Source organism: Barbus barbus (genome assembly GCF_936440315.1).
Source record: "Barbus barbus genome assembly, chromosome: 21".
NCBI classification, from domain to species: Eukaryota; Metazoa; Chordata; class Actinopteri; order Cypriniformes; family Cyprinidae; genus Barbus; species Barbus barbus.
In genome coordinates, this window is record NC_136749.1 from 24,326,734 (window position 1) to 24,344,506 (window position 17,773).

The following is a 17,773-nucleotide window of genomic DNA, read 5'->3' on the forward strand; positions in this document are numbered from 1 at the left end:
AAAAAAAAAAAAAAAAAAAAAGATTATAACTGGACCTTCTGAGATGATTTTTGAGATGACAACTGGATGCTTTTCACTGAACGAAACATTTTAAACTCATATGGGCGCTTTCGAAACACTGCTTCAAAACCTTTGCGAATCATTAGTTTATTTCAACCCAGTGATTCAAAGCACTCATCAAATCAGCAAAGTAACATGGTATAATTGGCGATTGGTTTGTAAAAGGTGTTTTTATGCATGCTTGTGTTAGGATTTTGTTTACATTTACATTCTTCTGACAAGCAGGAATCACCAGTGTGGGACGTTTTAAGCTCTTCCAAACAAGGAATCATTTTGCAACTGGTTCAATTGATTCAAAGTTTTGAAAAGCTTTGTTTCTCCCATCTCTACAAACAGCATTATGCCACATTTTTGTCAGATGACCCTTAATGACCATGTTTAGTCTGTTACATGCTGTCACATCACCTTATTAAAGGAACAATTCACCCAAAACATAAAATTGTCTCATCATTTACAGCATAGGTCACTAACAGGCGGACTGCGGTCCTGGTCCGGACCCAAAGATTTAAACCTGACGGGGCGCTTCTATTTCAACCGACGCAGCTTTTGTAGTCTGTACGGTAGTGGGGTCGCCAACTGGCAGACTCCGGTCCGAATTCGTGAAGGCTTTTGACATAATGAAATAAATAAATACCAAACGCTAATTTAATAAATAAAATTTATATTAAGCACATCAAGGTCAGCTCTAGAGCCATTTGGGTGCAGTCATGCGTGCAGTAATGAGAGCAAAGAGCGGTGCGGACAGATTAAACTTTCAGTGAGTGAAAAACGATGGCATTTTCAAAAATTATGAAAGTTGACGGGTCCTTAAAAAGTCTTAAATGGTACAAGAAAGCCTTAATTATGATTTCAGGAGGTCTTAAATGTGGGAACTGAAAGATTAAATAAATATGAGCACTGCACGGTTCAGATTCAGCTGCTGCGCTGCTTTGTGGAGTCTGTCTCTTGGGCTTGTGTACTGCCATTCCGCTGGAAGATGATGAATTTCCATTTTCAATCAGCCTGTACGTCTGCTGTTGTCAAAGATCAATGTGAAAACCACCCATGATTTTAAGCAGCAAACACCCAGAGTTGTAAATGGATCAACAAGAAGGTAATGTGTTGTAAAATGTAAACAATTAAGGCAGTAAAATATATTTATATATGTTATTTAATTAATATAATACTTGATTGTTTTTTTTGAAAACCTACATCTGAACTGTAAATCATGCTTTTTTCAGTCATTTTATTTATTTTTATATTTTTTTTTGTGCAGGTCTTAAAAAAGGCCTTTAAAAGTCTTGAAATTAAGCTTAAATATCTTGCATATACCCTGGCCTGGCAAAAACCATCAATTGTTTTTTTTAGAATTGTCCGGACCTCGGCTGGTGGGGAGGGTTCATTACTGGACCTCAAGCCATTTTAGTTGAAGACCCCTGATTTACAGCCTAGTATCTTTCAAAATCCATATGACTTTGCTTCTTCTGTGGAACACAGAAAGAGTTATTAAGATCAGAATGTGCAAGCTGCTCTTTTCCATCCAGTGAAAGTGAATGTAATGACATGAGGTTAGCGGACTAAGTCTTTGAAATGTTTATTAGATAGTTTTCTCACATTTCATTCGCTTTTTTTTGTAACGCACACACTATACACAAGTATTCTTTTCCAAACACTTTGACTTGGCTTCGGTTGAGCTGAATTCACTTTAGTGGATGTTCAGGAGAGTCTCTATTTCAGTTAATCAAGTTAATCCCTTTCAAGAAGGATTTCTAAGGTCAATATCTCATCTCAGGACAAGCTGCTTGATTAGAAGGTAAAAAGACGTTTGACAAGAGCTGATACTCAGGACCAGATCAACACTGAATCAGTGACCTGGGGAGTGACAGGAACTGATCAATTAGTACTGCACAAGCCCAGTCCATTTCTACTTATCTTACCATTAACCAGCAAAACCAACTCTAGTTGATTTTCTTAGTGCACTTAGCCTAACGGCTCTCATCAATCTCAACTAAAGCATATCTAAAGTCCCTCTGAATTTAAACAATCTACTAACTGACAATTACTAATAGCAGCTATAGCAAAGAATTTTGATACAGAGGATGCAAACAAACGAAAACCTTAATTTAGTTCACTCAGGAGAATATGGTATGTTTAATCATTCTCATTAAGCTCATTTGAGACACCACATAATTACATAATGTTAACTTTCGTAATGCTCTGTTGAATGAAACCAGTAAATGTAATAAATCTCAGAACAAGAAGATAAAACCATGTCACTGCTAAATCCCTGTTCCTGAAGAATGTATCTGCCTCTCACCTCACACAGGCAAAGAAAATGGTTTGTTTTATTTGACATCCCTCAGCTGTCATGGTTTAGTCTCAGTTGTTTAACTTTCCTCAGGCAGCTCAGAGACTCAGGATTCTGTTCTTTTTCATTTCAGTCTGCTCCCTGCTTGCTTGCTTTCTTTCTGACAGATAAGATATTTTACTATTTAAAAAGATTTAAATATAATGTAAATGTCTATAATGCTTTTCTTTTGTGTAAAGTGGATGTTTTTTATGAACTGTGTACTGTATATGAGCTGTTATGAACTGTAAGCTTAACAACAAAGCTCATATGAAAATTTTAATTCGCCATCAAAAGCCATCCAAGATGTACAATGTTGCTTCATGCTCCATTATGGATTAGGTATTTCGCCAGAAGTGACAGTTTAAAGTTAAAATGTTAAGATAACTGATTTGTTTCTTCACTTCACAACAAGATGTTAATTGATGGGCTGTTGTGATGTTTTTATCATCTGTTTGGACTCTCATTCTGACAGCACCCATTCACTGCAGAGGATCCATTGGTGAGCATATGATGTAATGCTAGATGACGAAACAAGCTCATATATATCTTAGATGGTGTTCCAGGTTCCAAATTTCCAGTTCAGCATTATTTTTTTATATTTTCGTGAAAATATTCTTTAAATAAATAATCATATTTTTCCAAATCTTTTTTTAAATGTTTACTTCAACATTAAAATGGTTAGCTTATTTAATTTGCACCAACCATCTGAAGACACCACCATTTCTCTTCATTAAGGTCTATAAATATTTGCCTGACTCTTCCAGGTGTTTGCTCTTTATTTACAGGGGCTTCCTCAGGGCAGCTGGCGCTGTTTTATTGGGAAAGTTGCATGCATAAACATAAATCAGGGAGGCATGGACCTCGAAGCAACTGTATATTTCTGCTGCTGAACATGCAAATAAATCTCACTTATCAAAGTGAAAATAGTACAGTTCTGATGATGCTTAATATACATCCATTCTCTGACTAATTGTTGTTTGTACAGGAAATATTCTGACACTGCTTTCAGGAACCATCTGCTCTGTTGTACATCAGGCAACTTGTTAACCTCTCAGAACGCGCCTTGTGAATATTCATCAGAAAAGAACTAATTGCCCCTATTTTGTGACATCTTGTCTATTAAAAGAAAGTAAACATTTAAAGAGCATGTTAAGCAAGCCAAAAACAGGTTGGAATCACACATGATGAGATGTAAGAGGATTGGGAGAAATGTGTAAACCTTAACAAACATAATCAAAGAAATTGAGTCAAATGAATTAAGTCATCTATTACGATGAGCTGTAAGTAACTCAGTTTTGTTAATCAATTAACCATACTGGTATTGATTAACCATTAATCAATACTTAGTTTGTAAGACGTAATTGTGAAAAAGCTAAATAGCAGATAATTCATTAACTTCATAGCTTTTTCACAATAATTGTTCATCAAAAAGTTTAGACAAAAACTATAAAATGAAATAAAAATAAATAAAATAAAAACACTTTTATTGTCATTCCAAATGATAGCAAATCAAATACACACAAAACTGCTGAAATTGACATATCTTTCATTAAAAAAAATTTTTAAAACACTAAGCAATTTTGCAAAACAGAAATTGACACAAGGGGAACTACTACTTCTGTTATTCAGCCAAGCACAATAATGTCATTAATGTCAGAATGGCCAAAAATTGACCAGTCCATTTCATTGCTCACTGATCATAAATCAGCCCTTACAGGATTTTTCCTCAGGGAAATAAAAATGTGACCTGGAACCAGAAAAGCAGAGCCATCCCAAGCCAAGCCTTCCATTCATGGATCTTCCATCACACTCCTATACACATCAACAAGCAGATCCCACATGACAATTTCTAGCAAGAGAGGTCTGGACAAGCCAGCTTTAAAAAAAAAGACGTGTGTCCACTCAGGCTTAGAAACGTCCCTTTATGCCTGCATAAACAGGGCCCTGAGTTCATCACTACACTGGACTGACAGTCTTTTGGCAGTGAGGGGTAGAGCAGTCAAAGCATAGACAGCAGAGCTCTGCAGATACCAATAAATATTCAAGACACCATTGTTGGAAAGGCTTCTTGTCATTCAGCTCTACTTCACTGGAGCTGCTCAGATGGTGATATATATCAATGTGTTGATTATTCAATTATTGTTTATGGCAATAGTTCAATCACAAATATAAATTTTGACATCATATACTCACCATAATTTTGTTTTACTCTTTTATACAATATATATATATAAAGAAGGAGGACGTGACGTGTGGCCAAGTATGGTGTTCTGCATTTAACCCATCCAAGTGCACACACACACACACCGCAGTGAGTAGTGAACAAACATACACACACCGTGAACGCACACCCAGAACAGTGGGCAGCCAGATCCTTGCAACATGGGGCCATGCATTATCATGCTGCCATATGAGGTGATGGTCATGGATGAATGGCAGCCAACAATCAACAACCTGATCAACTCTATGCAGTGCAACACATCTCCTTCGCATAGAGTTGATCAGGTTGTTGATTGTTGATCCACTCCTCTTCAATGGCTGTGCGAAGCTGCTGGATATTGGGAGGAACTGGAACATCGTATACGCCCATCCAGAGCATCCCAAACATGCTCAATGGGTGACATGTCCGGTGAGTATGCTGGCCATGCAAGAACTGGGATGTTTTCAGCTTCCAGGAATTGTGTACAGATCCTTGCAACATGGGGCCATGCATTATCATGCTGCCACATGAGGTGATGGTCGTAGATGAATGGCACAACAATGGGCCTCAGGATCTCTTCACGGTATCTCTGTGCATTCACAATGCCATCAATAAAATGCACCTGTGTTCATTGTCCATAACATACACCTGTCCATACCATAACCCCACTGCCACCATGGGCAACTCGATCCACAACGTTGACCTCAGCAAACCGCTCACCCACACGACGCCATACACGCTGTTTGCCATCTGCCTTGTACAGTGAAAACCGGGATTCATCCGTGCAGAGAACACCTCTCCAAAGTGCCAGACGCCATCGAATGTGAGCATTTGCCCACTCAAGTCAGTTACGACGATGAACTGCAGTCAGGTCGACACCCCGATGAGGACGACGAACATGCAGATGATCTTCCCTAAGACAGTTTCTGACAGTTTGTGCGGAAATTTTTTGGTTATGCAAACCGATGGTTGCAGCAGCTGTCCGGGTGGCTGGTCTCAGACGATCTTGGAGGTGAAGATGCAGGATGTGGAGGTCCTGGGCTGGTGTGGTTACACGTGGTCTGCAGTTGTGAGGCCGGTTGGATGTACTGCCAAATTCTCTGAAACGCCTTTGGAGATAGCTTAAGGCCCTTTCACACAGGACGCGGCAGTCGCGAGTGTCTAGTTCATTTTCAATGGGAGACATGCGGAAAGCGGCAAACCGCAAGCGGTTTTGCTGGCGGCGCGGAGGCGGAGCGCAAGCGGTGCTCGTGCACCCAAAATGCAAGATAAATTTTTTTGATCTTTTTGAGAGCGGCAGCCGCATCGGCACAGTACATTATTGCGCGTGGTTAAATGTCATGATAAACTAACTTTCAAAAGTTTGGATTTGGTACGATTTTTTTAAATAAGTCTCTTCTGGCCCACCAAGGTTGAATTTATCGGATCAAAAAACAGTAAATCAGTAATATTGTGAAGTATTTATTTTTTACACAGACACACACATGCATGCACAGCCGTTCAAATATAATGATTTGCTGCTTAAGAAACATTTATGGTTATTATTATTATAATGTTGAAAACAGTTTTGCTGATTAATAATTTTATGGAAACAGTGATAGTCAGAAATCTGGTTATGTAACATAAAAATGTTTAGGAGAAGTGGTGTGTGGCCAAGTATGGTGACCCATACTCAGAATTTGTGCTCAGCATTTAACTCATCCAAGTGTACACACAGCAGTGAACATACACCTGGAGCAGTGGACAGCCAATTTTTGTTGGGGGTTCGGTGCCTTGCTCAAGTGTCTCACCTCAGTCATGGTATTGAGGGTGGAGAGTGTTATTCACTCCCCAACCTACAATCCCTGCCAGACCCGAGACTCAAACCCACAACCATCAAGTTACAAGTCCAAAGTTTACACTATTTAATTATCCAATTATTTAAATTAATTATTTTATTCAGAAATAATGCATTAAATTGAAGTGACAGTAATGATACAAATGCTGTGTGTGAGTGTGAGTGTCTGATAAAATCAATGGAGCCTCGGTGAGCAGAAGATGATTTTTTTTTCAAAAACATAAGAAATATTTCTGGCCCCAAACTTTTGAAAGGTGGTGTGCATCAGGTTCAAGAAGGCTAGATAGACACTAATCGATAATAAGCCATCTGTTTTATTTAATAATTTTTGTTTACTGTAACATCTGCTTTTCATTTTATTATTTGAGCTGTACAGCTGTTAAAATATCATTTTACAGTCATTTTAGAGTTGCATGATATTCTGTTGTCATGGCAACAAAGTTAAAAGATGTAATATAACTTTACATAAAAAATTTTAGTAAGCATTTTTAATGCTAACATTCATATACAGTAGATTTCTTTGTGTGGCTTTTAAAAGAGTGAGTATTTTCAATTAAATTTAATCAACATTACGTCAAATGCTGCCAGGTGAGCTTAATTTCTACTAATCACGGAATACGCTTTGAATATGGTCTGGAAATTGTAACTTTGTTACCAATTACACATTGTTGTGTAAGCATATTAGGAATGTCTGATCTACTGAAACATCTTGCAAAACAAGCTACTATAAATGCTTTCACACCAGCCTCGTTTCTTGCCCTTTCTTATGAGTGTGATACGCCGGATGGAAGTTTGGCAAGCATAAGCATATTTCATAAGGTTTCATCACATCCATTCTCACACATACAAAACACACACACATACAATGTCACAAATAGTACTGCCCCAAAGGATGTGCCTCAACATGTGCAACATCCCCCACACAAGGGCCTAATTGTCCCTGGAAGCCACATTTACCTTCCTTTCCTCACATCTCAGTCAGAACATGCGGTCTCTGAATGTGTGGCCACCTTCATTCTGCATATGGGCTGCTTCTCCTCATTAGCCCATCAGTGGGAGAGAATGGAGGTTTTCTCCAAGGCTAATCAGCGTGGCACCATCTTCCCGCTTATGAGAGCAGGGCCCGAGGTGGAAGACCGCAGGGTGCAGCAAGAGCTATCATTAAACATTTCAACTGCACACCAGCACCCCAAATAAGATGTTTACCCACTCTCACATCACCACTCAGTTTGTTGAACAGCTCAAATAAGGCAAACCTGTTTGAAGAAACGTTTCCTTCATTTAACGATGAAACTGTCCATTTTAAATGGGGCAAAAAGGAAGAGTGACACAACTGAGATCTTGCTTGCTGTCTTTGAACACCTGTGAAGATGGTAAACAAGGGGTGGCAGAAAAGTGGATTTTTCAAGGAAGATGATGAAAGGATGAAGGAGGAAGAGACAGAGGGCCCTATTTTAACGATCTAAGGGCATGGTCTAAAGCGCATGGCGCAGGTGCACGTAGGGCGTATCCGAATCCACTTTTGCTGCGCATGGTCTAAAAGGGTTGTCCCTATTCTCTTAATGAGTAATGGGTGTGTTTAAGAGCCAGCTGCACTCGCGCCATGGTGGATTCGCTATTTACATGGCGGAATTTGCAAGCACAAAGACTGAACCCGTCTCCAGAAAGGAAACGGAGCTGCTCATGCGCGAGCAAATAGATAGGTTAATTCTGATACATGCAATGACTATCCATTATGACATGTAGGCATTTTTATATTTATGTAGCCTACACATTAATCATTTTTTACATTGTAATCGTTTCATTTTTAATATTTGCCATGTTTGTGTGCTGCTGCACGTCCCTGTGTGTAATAAGCAAAATGTATGTGCATTGTGGACCCGCCTATAGGCGCATATTACGAACGCGCTCTTTAAATAACAACAAAAATACTGTGCCATTGACTTTAGACCAGGTTTTAGTTGGTCAATGGTGCGGTCTATTTCAGTTGCATAATAAATGCATTGTTGAGCTTAAGAGACTTCAAAAATATATAAAAAAATTCTACCGACCCCAAACATTTTAATGGCATTGTACATAAAGTAAACATGTATTATTAAGTAGTGACTACTAGTTGACTTACTATTTTTAAACCATAAAGTGGTATTAGAGACAGTACAGGAGGAAGTGACAGACCAGACAAATGTTCAGTATGGCATTTGATATGATTTGTTTACCCTAAAATGTGCATGCACAATAACTGGACCTGCAGGAAAGAGACCTCAGTTAAAGCAGCAGCATTTAATACCATTGTTACCTATTACCATTGTTTTATTGTTCATTTGAAATTAATTCTCAAAACATAATATTCATAAGTTTCAGTTTTAGAGAGCTTGGTCTTTCAAATTTCTGTAGATAAGAGCTATACTTGCATTTCTATTAGAAAATAGCTACCTGGAGGAGTTCTGAAGACTGTTGCTGTCTACTAACACACACTCATAATTAACGGTTTTAAAGCATTTTTAAATTATAACAGTTAGTGAGGCAACATGCTGCAAGAATATGTCCATATCCAACAGGGAGAAACTTTCAAATTCAAGTTTGATTGTGATAAATTAATGATGGTGAAACAGAGCTCCAAATGCAAAAGAGATGTTCAGCCCCAGTCCATCCTGTAGACATAAATGACAAAAATACCTTGTATGTGCCCATGAAGAGGTGAAAGAACAGAATGGGAACACACAGGGAAAGGACATCTTCCATCACATAACTGACAGATTGTAATCATCAGTGCCCAGATGACCCACGTCTAGCTGCATAACTCTGTCAGCCTGCTATGTTTACTCGTACGCTTAATGAATATTGATATTATTTCTTAAATGCTCACTGAAGTTTAGGAGCGCTGCATCATGATAAGCTATAGCTCCACTGTAGCAAATGCCAAAGCAACAAAATTTGAACCGAGGAACGTGCCTCTCAAATTCATGAGTATTACACAAAACCTAAAGTATAAAAGATAAAAAAGAAGATGTTTACATGGAGAGAAGAAAAAGATGGAATGATGAAGAAAGACAAACCAAAATAAATGTTCAATTTCAGAACAGACATGCCATGGCAAATAAACTCATCATATATATTATCTCATATATGTGTGTGTGTGTGACTACCCAAGAAACCACTTAGTAATGCCCTAGCAACAACTCAGGACTACTTAGCAAGGACATACCAATCATAACACAATAGTATAGTTTCAGTGTCTCTTCCATTGGCAAACTTCCCAGTAATATGCAATTGTGATGTGAGAATCACTACAGCTTGCAGCTACAGACATAGAGTTCTCACTCTTTTTACATCAATATCCAATTATTTCAGACCATGAAACCAATCTTGATCAGTCGAAGTGAAATCTAGATTGCACCCCGTATGGAGCGATATGGAGATATGCTATCCTTACTCAACAGGAGTGCTCCCTGCTCCTGTGATTGGCATTCTGTGTAGATGAAAGAACAGCTCCACCTGCCACAGTCATTCAGATGTGGAAGTGAATGCTGTCGCTGACAGTCAGGCTCTCATCTTCAGTTCTGCCTTTTGTCTGATTATTGGTGAGAGCTGACAGCTAGGGCACTGATATCTGACACGCTGACAGGTCATTATAGCCATTGGCAATGTAACTTTGGACCTGGACATTTTTGGTGTGTTGCTCAGATAGCATTCATTTTCAGAGAAATTGAGAGGGTGGTGTCAGTTCTCTCAGTGCTCAGATTATATGGCTCTTTGAGTGAAAACACTTTTATTTATTGGTGTTTCTTACACACAGAATTGGTAATGAATTGTTTGATAATATACAAGTATCCCACACACTCTGACCAAAACTTTTCTGATTACTGGACAAAATTATTGTATACAAATGCACTCATAAAGTCAATTTCTAGACAATGGCATATTTTAGACACATGAAAATCATTAACACAAAAAAACTCATGGAAATTTCTATAGCTTAACTACAGAAATTTCCAATACTATATATTAGTATATATTCAATATTTACATAATAATACATAATTATTCATATTTCCATTTGATACATTTCCATAATAACACGAATTATTTAAATTATATACACACACACACACACACACACTTAATATTTACATTTAATACATTTCCATAATAACACGAATGATTTAAATTTTATGTATATATATATATATATATATATATACACACACACCCACAGTATGTATGTGTGTGCGTATATATATACAAATATATATGTATATGTGTGTATATGTATGTATGTGTGTGTGTGTGTGTGTGTGTGTGTATATATAATTTAAATCATTAGTGTTATTATGGAAATGTATTAAATGGAAATGTGTATAAATAAATATATATATATATATATATATATATATATATATATATATATATATATATATATATATATATATACACACACACACACACATATATACCTGTATATATATATATATATATATACAAACTTTTTTTTTTTTTTTGGATGTGGAGGGGGACTAGGTGTGCAGTGTCGGTCCCTTTAAAAAAATGATAATGAAAAACATAAAACTGCTACAAAACTCAGTCACGCACCCAAAACAAATTAGCTGCTGCCTGTGTGCAAGTAAATAATAGACCAGCTGCAATAATAAAAAATAATAAAAAAAAACACGAAAACACGTACAGACACACAGACTGTACAGCAGATGGATTTTTAAAAACAGAGTATGGTTGATCAGACCATCACTTGTCTCCAGTCCATTCCAACTCGCTGTCTGACAGCTAATCTAACTACGTTGGGGAAATCTCTCTCTCAGGCAAAGTAATTTCAGGAACATGGATTTTAATGGAGAGAAGATAAAAAAAAAAACAGTAAGTGCAATAAGTGAAGCCAGGAAGCAAGAACATCTACCCGTGAATGATCACTTCTAGCCATTCCATACCATAAATGTTTTAAAACTTGCATTTTTAGTGGAGAAAAATATTAAAATGAGAAGTCAGAAAGATAGTAAAAAACAGATATAAGGCTATTTATCTTGGATTTAAAGCACACATTAGACCAAGTTGCACATGACCAGTGTGCAAAAAGCCTCTTTGAATGGAGTTGTCATGAACAAATCGTACTTTCAGCACATTTTCAAGGGCACAACATGGAAACGGCCTGAGTGCTTTAGAGGCCCTTCACCCCAGAGACTGAGGGCCCATCATGACTTACTGTCCACATTCTGAAGTGCCTTCTTTGTGATTCAGAGCGTGGTGGATTTGTTCAGAGTGTTTGTGACCATCTCTCTGCTTGACGGTGCTAGAGCTCGGAGCAGCTGCAGTGCTGCAGTGGGCTAATCATAGGCAGGGTCAGCAGCAGGTCTTTACTCTCTGTGACTGCCGTAGTTTAAAAGCTTGTTCAGGCACACGAGTGCTGCTTCCTGTACTTACACTCACTCAAGAGCCACCAGCTAAACAAACAAACACACACTAATCTTGATCAAGGGTCAACAGACAGCCACTGCTGATTCTGAGATTTCAAAATGCAACACATTTGACAGACAGCATGTTTTTCATAGTAAACCCATTTGCTTTTAAAGTGCACTAATGTTCAGTTTTGTGGTTAGTACGATTTTTTAAGGTTTTTGAAAGAAGACTCTTAGGTTCAACAAAGCTACATTTATTTAATTTAAAAAAGTAAAATCAGTTGTTTTCTATGTTAATGTATTTTAAATAATGTATTTTATTCCTGTGATGACAAAGCTGAATATTCAGCAGCCATAACTCTTCAGTGTCATGTGATCCTTCAGAAATCATGCTGATTTGGTGCTCAAGAAACATTTCTTATTATTACCAATGCTGAAAATAGTTGTGGTGCTTAAAATTTTTGTTGGAAATCATAACAAGTAGCCTATTAAAAGTAACCTATTAGTTTCTTTATTGATCACAAATGTTTGAATGTTAGTGTGAATTTTATATATAAATATATATATATAAAATCTGTTTCTGAACTTTCTCTACCCTAACCCAGTTTTCTCCTCTCACAGCTCCAGATGAATGAGGGATATTCTTGGTAGCAAAATACAGACCAAATTTAATTAACGCTGTCATACTTCAGCTAAAGATTTGATAATGGCTCCCAGTCTACAGTTGGGAAGTGAGAGATGAGCTATCAAACGGAGAGAGAAACTATCACAGTGGGATAATCCACTCAAATTAGATTTAGCCAAAACCCACGGATATGAAATTTAAGTCATTGGGGCACTCAATACAATAGCGTGTATAAGTGACATTTTCAGATAAATGAGTCTGACCCATAATAGCACTGAATACTGGAGGAGACAGGTTAAGAGGTGTGAAGCGAAATGCAATCATGACGGCAGTAAATCGCATTGCTTGTGTTTGTTGAGCTAGAAATGTAAATTTGCTTCAGGCAACATCAGAGAAACCAAATATCATGATATTTCTCTCTTAATAGACATTAGCTTATAGCTCATAAACAAGGAGTTTTTACTCTTTGAAAATGTCTTGGGTTTATTAGCTTTATTTTACAACATTAAACACAATTTCACAAGCAATCCCATTTAAAATATCTAATGTACGAGTCTCAGGGCATTTGGATTTGGAAAAATTCTAAAAAGCATGATGCAACAAGCTCAACTATAGCAGCCCTTAAAGAACAAACAGCTAAAGCAGCTAAAGAGAAGATGTTCTTCAAATGTTCTTCATGGCGGGATTTCCAGGACGAATGAAGAGGTTCTTTGAGAACAGGTAAGAAACATCGCAAAATGAAGATTTTACAGTGTGGTTTCCTTCAGAGACACTCGCACGAACTCAAAGAGCAGAATCACAAGTGAATATGTGAATGTCTAATGAGATTGAGAGTGGTGAGAACAGATTCCCGCTGGTGAGCTGGCAAAGTCTTCATAACCTGACAGGGAGATTTCTCAGCGAACATATGCCACCTGCTTCTCTCGCTCATTTACACACATGCATGCTCTCACACGCTCACCTCCAAATATATATATATAAAATAACATAATATAATTCTCCTGAAAGCTCAGGCAGGTTGTCAAAGATCAAGCATACACGGGAGTACCGCAGTAAATAAACTATTAGGATAACACACAAAATATGCATTGTCTCAAGCTATACTTAAGTGGCAGATTATGAAGCAAAACTGTGGATTTGTGTCATGCCTGAGGTATTTGCGTAGGTTTTAAAATCAATTACAATATACAGAGGCACTATGTTTTCACCTACACACTGAAATTGCCTCTCGGTTGAACAGTATTTATGCAGTATTTAGGATTTTTTCACAGATTTTTGTAAACGTGAAGTTCAGCAAACTGCTTATTATAGGCAATTAAATCTAAAACTAAAAACATTTACATTACTTGAAAAAAGTTAAAGATTTAACATATAGTTTTACTTGATGTACTAAAATAACTAAAACTGAAAAGTGCCCTGGTGCATCTATTTAAAACATAAACTAATAAAAATGACAAAAACAAACAACAAAGTTACTAAAACCTCAATTTAAATTAAGAACAGAAAACACAAATTAAAAACATCAAAATATGAATAAAATCTTTAATAGTATCTCATATCTCACTTCTCAACTGAAATAAAATACTTCTATTTCACAAATGCAAACATGATATTCTTACATTATATTCACAAACAATTTGAAATTTTGGTACATATTATTCAGTAGTCTCTTAATTTTGGTAGGGACATTTCTATACATCATATCCAAACCTTCGCTCATGTGAGATGCTACGGTGTGAAAATGACTGGAAAATTGGAAGAAAACAGGAAAGGGATGTGTGAAAAATGCACTGAAAATGCATTGATATGGTCCCCCAAAAGAATTAGATAAACTAGCTAAAAATAATTTCATTCAGTCACATAACTACAAATTTTATGCATCCGACTGGAACCACGAATCGTAAATACTTAAAACTCAAACCCACCTCCAACCACTGGCCATGGGACTGCATTTTGATGACCACGCAGGGATCCGGCTTGGAGAGGGTATCCCTGTCTGAGATGCCTTTGCAGGCAACCCGCAGCTCTACTTTGGTCAGGCAGGGGCTGTTGAACAAACCCAGAGAATTGGCTGCAGACTCGTAGATGTCGCTCATGTTTCAGGAAACAACTGTGCTAAAAGGGGGAAAAATTTGAGCTTTTTTATTACATTTTTTATTTTAGCTGTCAAAGCAATGTTATTTATTACAAATAATTTAACAGTTTTAAAATATCACAGATAGAATACAAAAATGTGTCCGACAAATAGAGAAATCGACCAACTTGTTTGCAAAATGGATTGCTATGTACTGTAAACCAGTGATAAACAATACCGAAATAAAACAAACAATACTGTATACGTTGACTTTTAAACATGCATGTCTATTCAAACATGCATTTAAAGTTGATTGACAGTCTAAATGCTTTTGTATTTGTATCACAAAATAAACTTTTCTGTTTAAAGAATGCAAATAAGTCTGTTTTTATAAATGAAATTACGTATCTGCATATATCAAAATGTGCAATTTGCTACATAACGCCCCATAATTTTTCACTGGAATGTATTATGCCTGTGCATTTATACTGAGACATATGGGATTCCTATAGGGACAGTCATTTATTGAACTGATTTGTGGGGAAAGTTCTAATCAGAATCCCCACCATCCCAATCAGTTACAATATAGAGCGAATCAGCTGAGCTAACTGAAATTACAGTTTATGTGGAGAGAGAGAGGGAAAAGGAGAGAGACATCTGAGCTGACGGATGGATATTGAATGATAGATGGATATCTGACTATAGAGAAAGAAAGTCCCAGAACGTGCAATAGTAGTGATGATTGCCTTTGCAAACAACAACTCTGATGGTAGAAAATGGATCCTTAAATTGTAATGTTGTGCTAGTTACTGTCAAAGCTTTCAAATTTAATTAAATAGTATGAAATTGTGGCTGCAATCCACACAGACCAGTAATCCAGCCAGAAGCAGACCATGAGCGGTAGATCTGACCTATGAGAACTGCTCTGTGAAAGAGAACAACTCAATGAAAGGATTATTCTCAGCCAATGCAAAGTCATCCATCACTCCCACTGTATCACACTGACAGCTGACAGCCTCATACATTATAGGTCAGCAGAGATAATACGGAGGTGAGCGGTTCTCTCCCTCCATGTATGTGTGCAAACTTCTCAACATCGACTACGTCATCAGTATTATCCTGTTGCTATTTTTGAGTGTTTTCTCAGCCAGTTTCCCCTCTATTTCTGTCTTTGTTAATGACTCTCACTGAGCCTCTTTATATAGACACGCACAATGTCTGCAGTAGAAAGAAAATTTTCAAGAAATCTTCAGTGCTAATTTACACCCACTGATAACACTTGACCTGATTAAAGCCCTTCTAACTGGTAAATAACCTGAGTATTCAGTAAGGGTTAGGCTTGTTTTTAGCCTTTCATCAAAATATAACGCCTAGCTATAGCATCAGGTCACAAGCTTTGACATAATGACCCTGGTGCTCATGCAGTTGAAGTGAGTTTGAATCTATTTTCTTAATCCCCCATCTCCACTCCATCTAGCTTCCATAATATGAATAAAAATGGCATTAAAATTTTATTCGCTTTTGAAAAGTCTTGCCTGTTCTGCAAGACCAATGTTGTACAGGTGTTGAATATTAAGTTGAATATAATGCATACATTTCATTTTTTTACATTTCTCATTCATTCTCAATTTCATAATGTATCCAGCTATTTACTTTTCTTTCATGAGTTCGCCTGCCCATTCAGCTCTGCCAGTGCCAGGTAGTGGTAAAACAAACTTGGCTTGCTGTCCGTGAAGGAGGCTCGAAACCCGAGGCTTGGCTTGAGCTTCGAGTAAGAAACCCCCCTGATGATACAGTGTGGATAAATGAAAGGGATTTAAAGGAGGACTAGGGGTGGTGAAGGGATATTTGTTGGTTAATAAAAGACAGGTGTGTGGTGGCTAGATTATTGAATGAGAGATTGGTGTGCTTGTCAGATTTGGAAAAGGTTTGATCTGATGTATGAATGGAAAGCGTTTGAAGAACAACGGCCTATGTTCTTTATTTGGATTTCGGGGAGACTGTTTTGAGCAGCTGAAGTTGCGGCACCTATGCGAAAGGAATGACTGGAGTAATGGTTCGCTGAAATGCCTGATTTAGTCAGGACTGATTTGAGGTGTTTCTGAAACCAATGTCTGGAGATATTGTCATCTATGAGAAGAGGAGACCGAATTTGAGAACGTCTGTGAGCTAAGAAGAGGGCAACGGATTGGTAAGGTTGGAGGGGGGTGGGTAAGTTAAAAATGAAAATTGGATGGCCGTGCATTAATTGATCTGTTTTGCTACGTTTGATGTTTGATGCAGGTGAATTCGGAGCATCTGAGGAAACCGAAGAAAGCGAGGATGAAAAGGGCGTAGAGTAATCTGGCTGTGTTTTCGGAGTGGTAACCTGAACGAAGGGTGAGTAAGCAATTGCTTAATATTTTGCGGGAGATGGGCAAGCGAGAGTCTGGATGGCGGGTTGGGATTTTTCATTGCCTTTTAAAAGCAGGGAGAGTTGAGGGTTGTTGGTGGCGGGGCACTGGCAGCCGAAAATTTGTTTATGGAAGAAGTGGATGCCGCTAAGATATGTTATGGAGCCGGGTTGGATCTGTTTGAAGTGGTGGAGAAAAGTTGCAAAAGAAGAAACAGTTGTGAGGGAAAAGTCAGGAAATTGAAGCTTATGGTGAGAATGGAAGGTTTTGAAAGAGTTCCAAGCCATCCAGTATGAGCTAAGTGTTCTTGGAGAAACTGCTTGGAGGATGAGATGGGAGAAGTCGTGAAGATGGAGAAGAGGATGGTTTACTGGAACGTCAGGTCTGAATAAGGAGGCACTGGTGTGGGTGACTGGTCTGCCTGAGGAGCTAATGATCTGAATTTCTGAAAGGCAAAACGGGACAGAGAGTCAGCGATTGAGTTTTTACAACCTGGTATAGGGACTGCTTTAATTATGAACTGGTTGCAGCTAGACGTCCAGATCAAACGTCTTTATTTATGCAGTGGACTGATGCTGAGTAGTTGCAATGGAAGAGAATGCAATGGAAGAGAATTTCCCCCATAATGTCGCGGCGACGACGATTGGGTAGAGCTCCAATAAAGCGGAGGAGACAGACGGTTTCACATTTAGGAGTTCAGGAGACCATGTGGAACCGAACCAGCGTCCTTGGAAATGCCCCCCGAATCCGACTGAGGGAGCTGCGTCGGTGAACAGGTGCATGTCGGTGGCTAGCGCGACGTGGTCGTCATAGAAAAAGGTGAGACTGTTCCATTGATTAAGGAGCAGGA

General features: G+C 38.0%; 1 protein-coding gene across 1 annotated transcript in view; it reads right to left on the bottom strand.

Moving 5' to 3' along the window:
* The window catches only part of LOC306887126 (copine-4-like), a 62,040-nt gene that overhangs the window by 33,287 nt on the left and 10,980 nt on the right, over positions 1–17,773 (bottom strand). The window contains exon 2 of the mRNA XM_079444663.1: positions 14,382–14,566. Coding sequence (XP_079300789.1) covers positions 14,382–14,552 — 171 coding nt within the window. The 5' untranslated portion in view covers positions 14,553–14,566. The remainder of the gene's footprint in view (positions 1–14,381; positions 14,567–17,773) is intronic.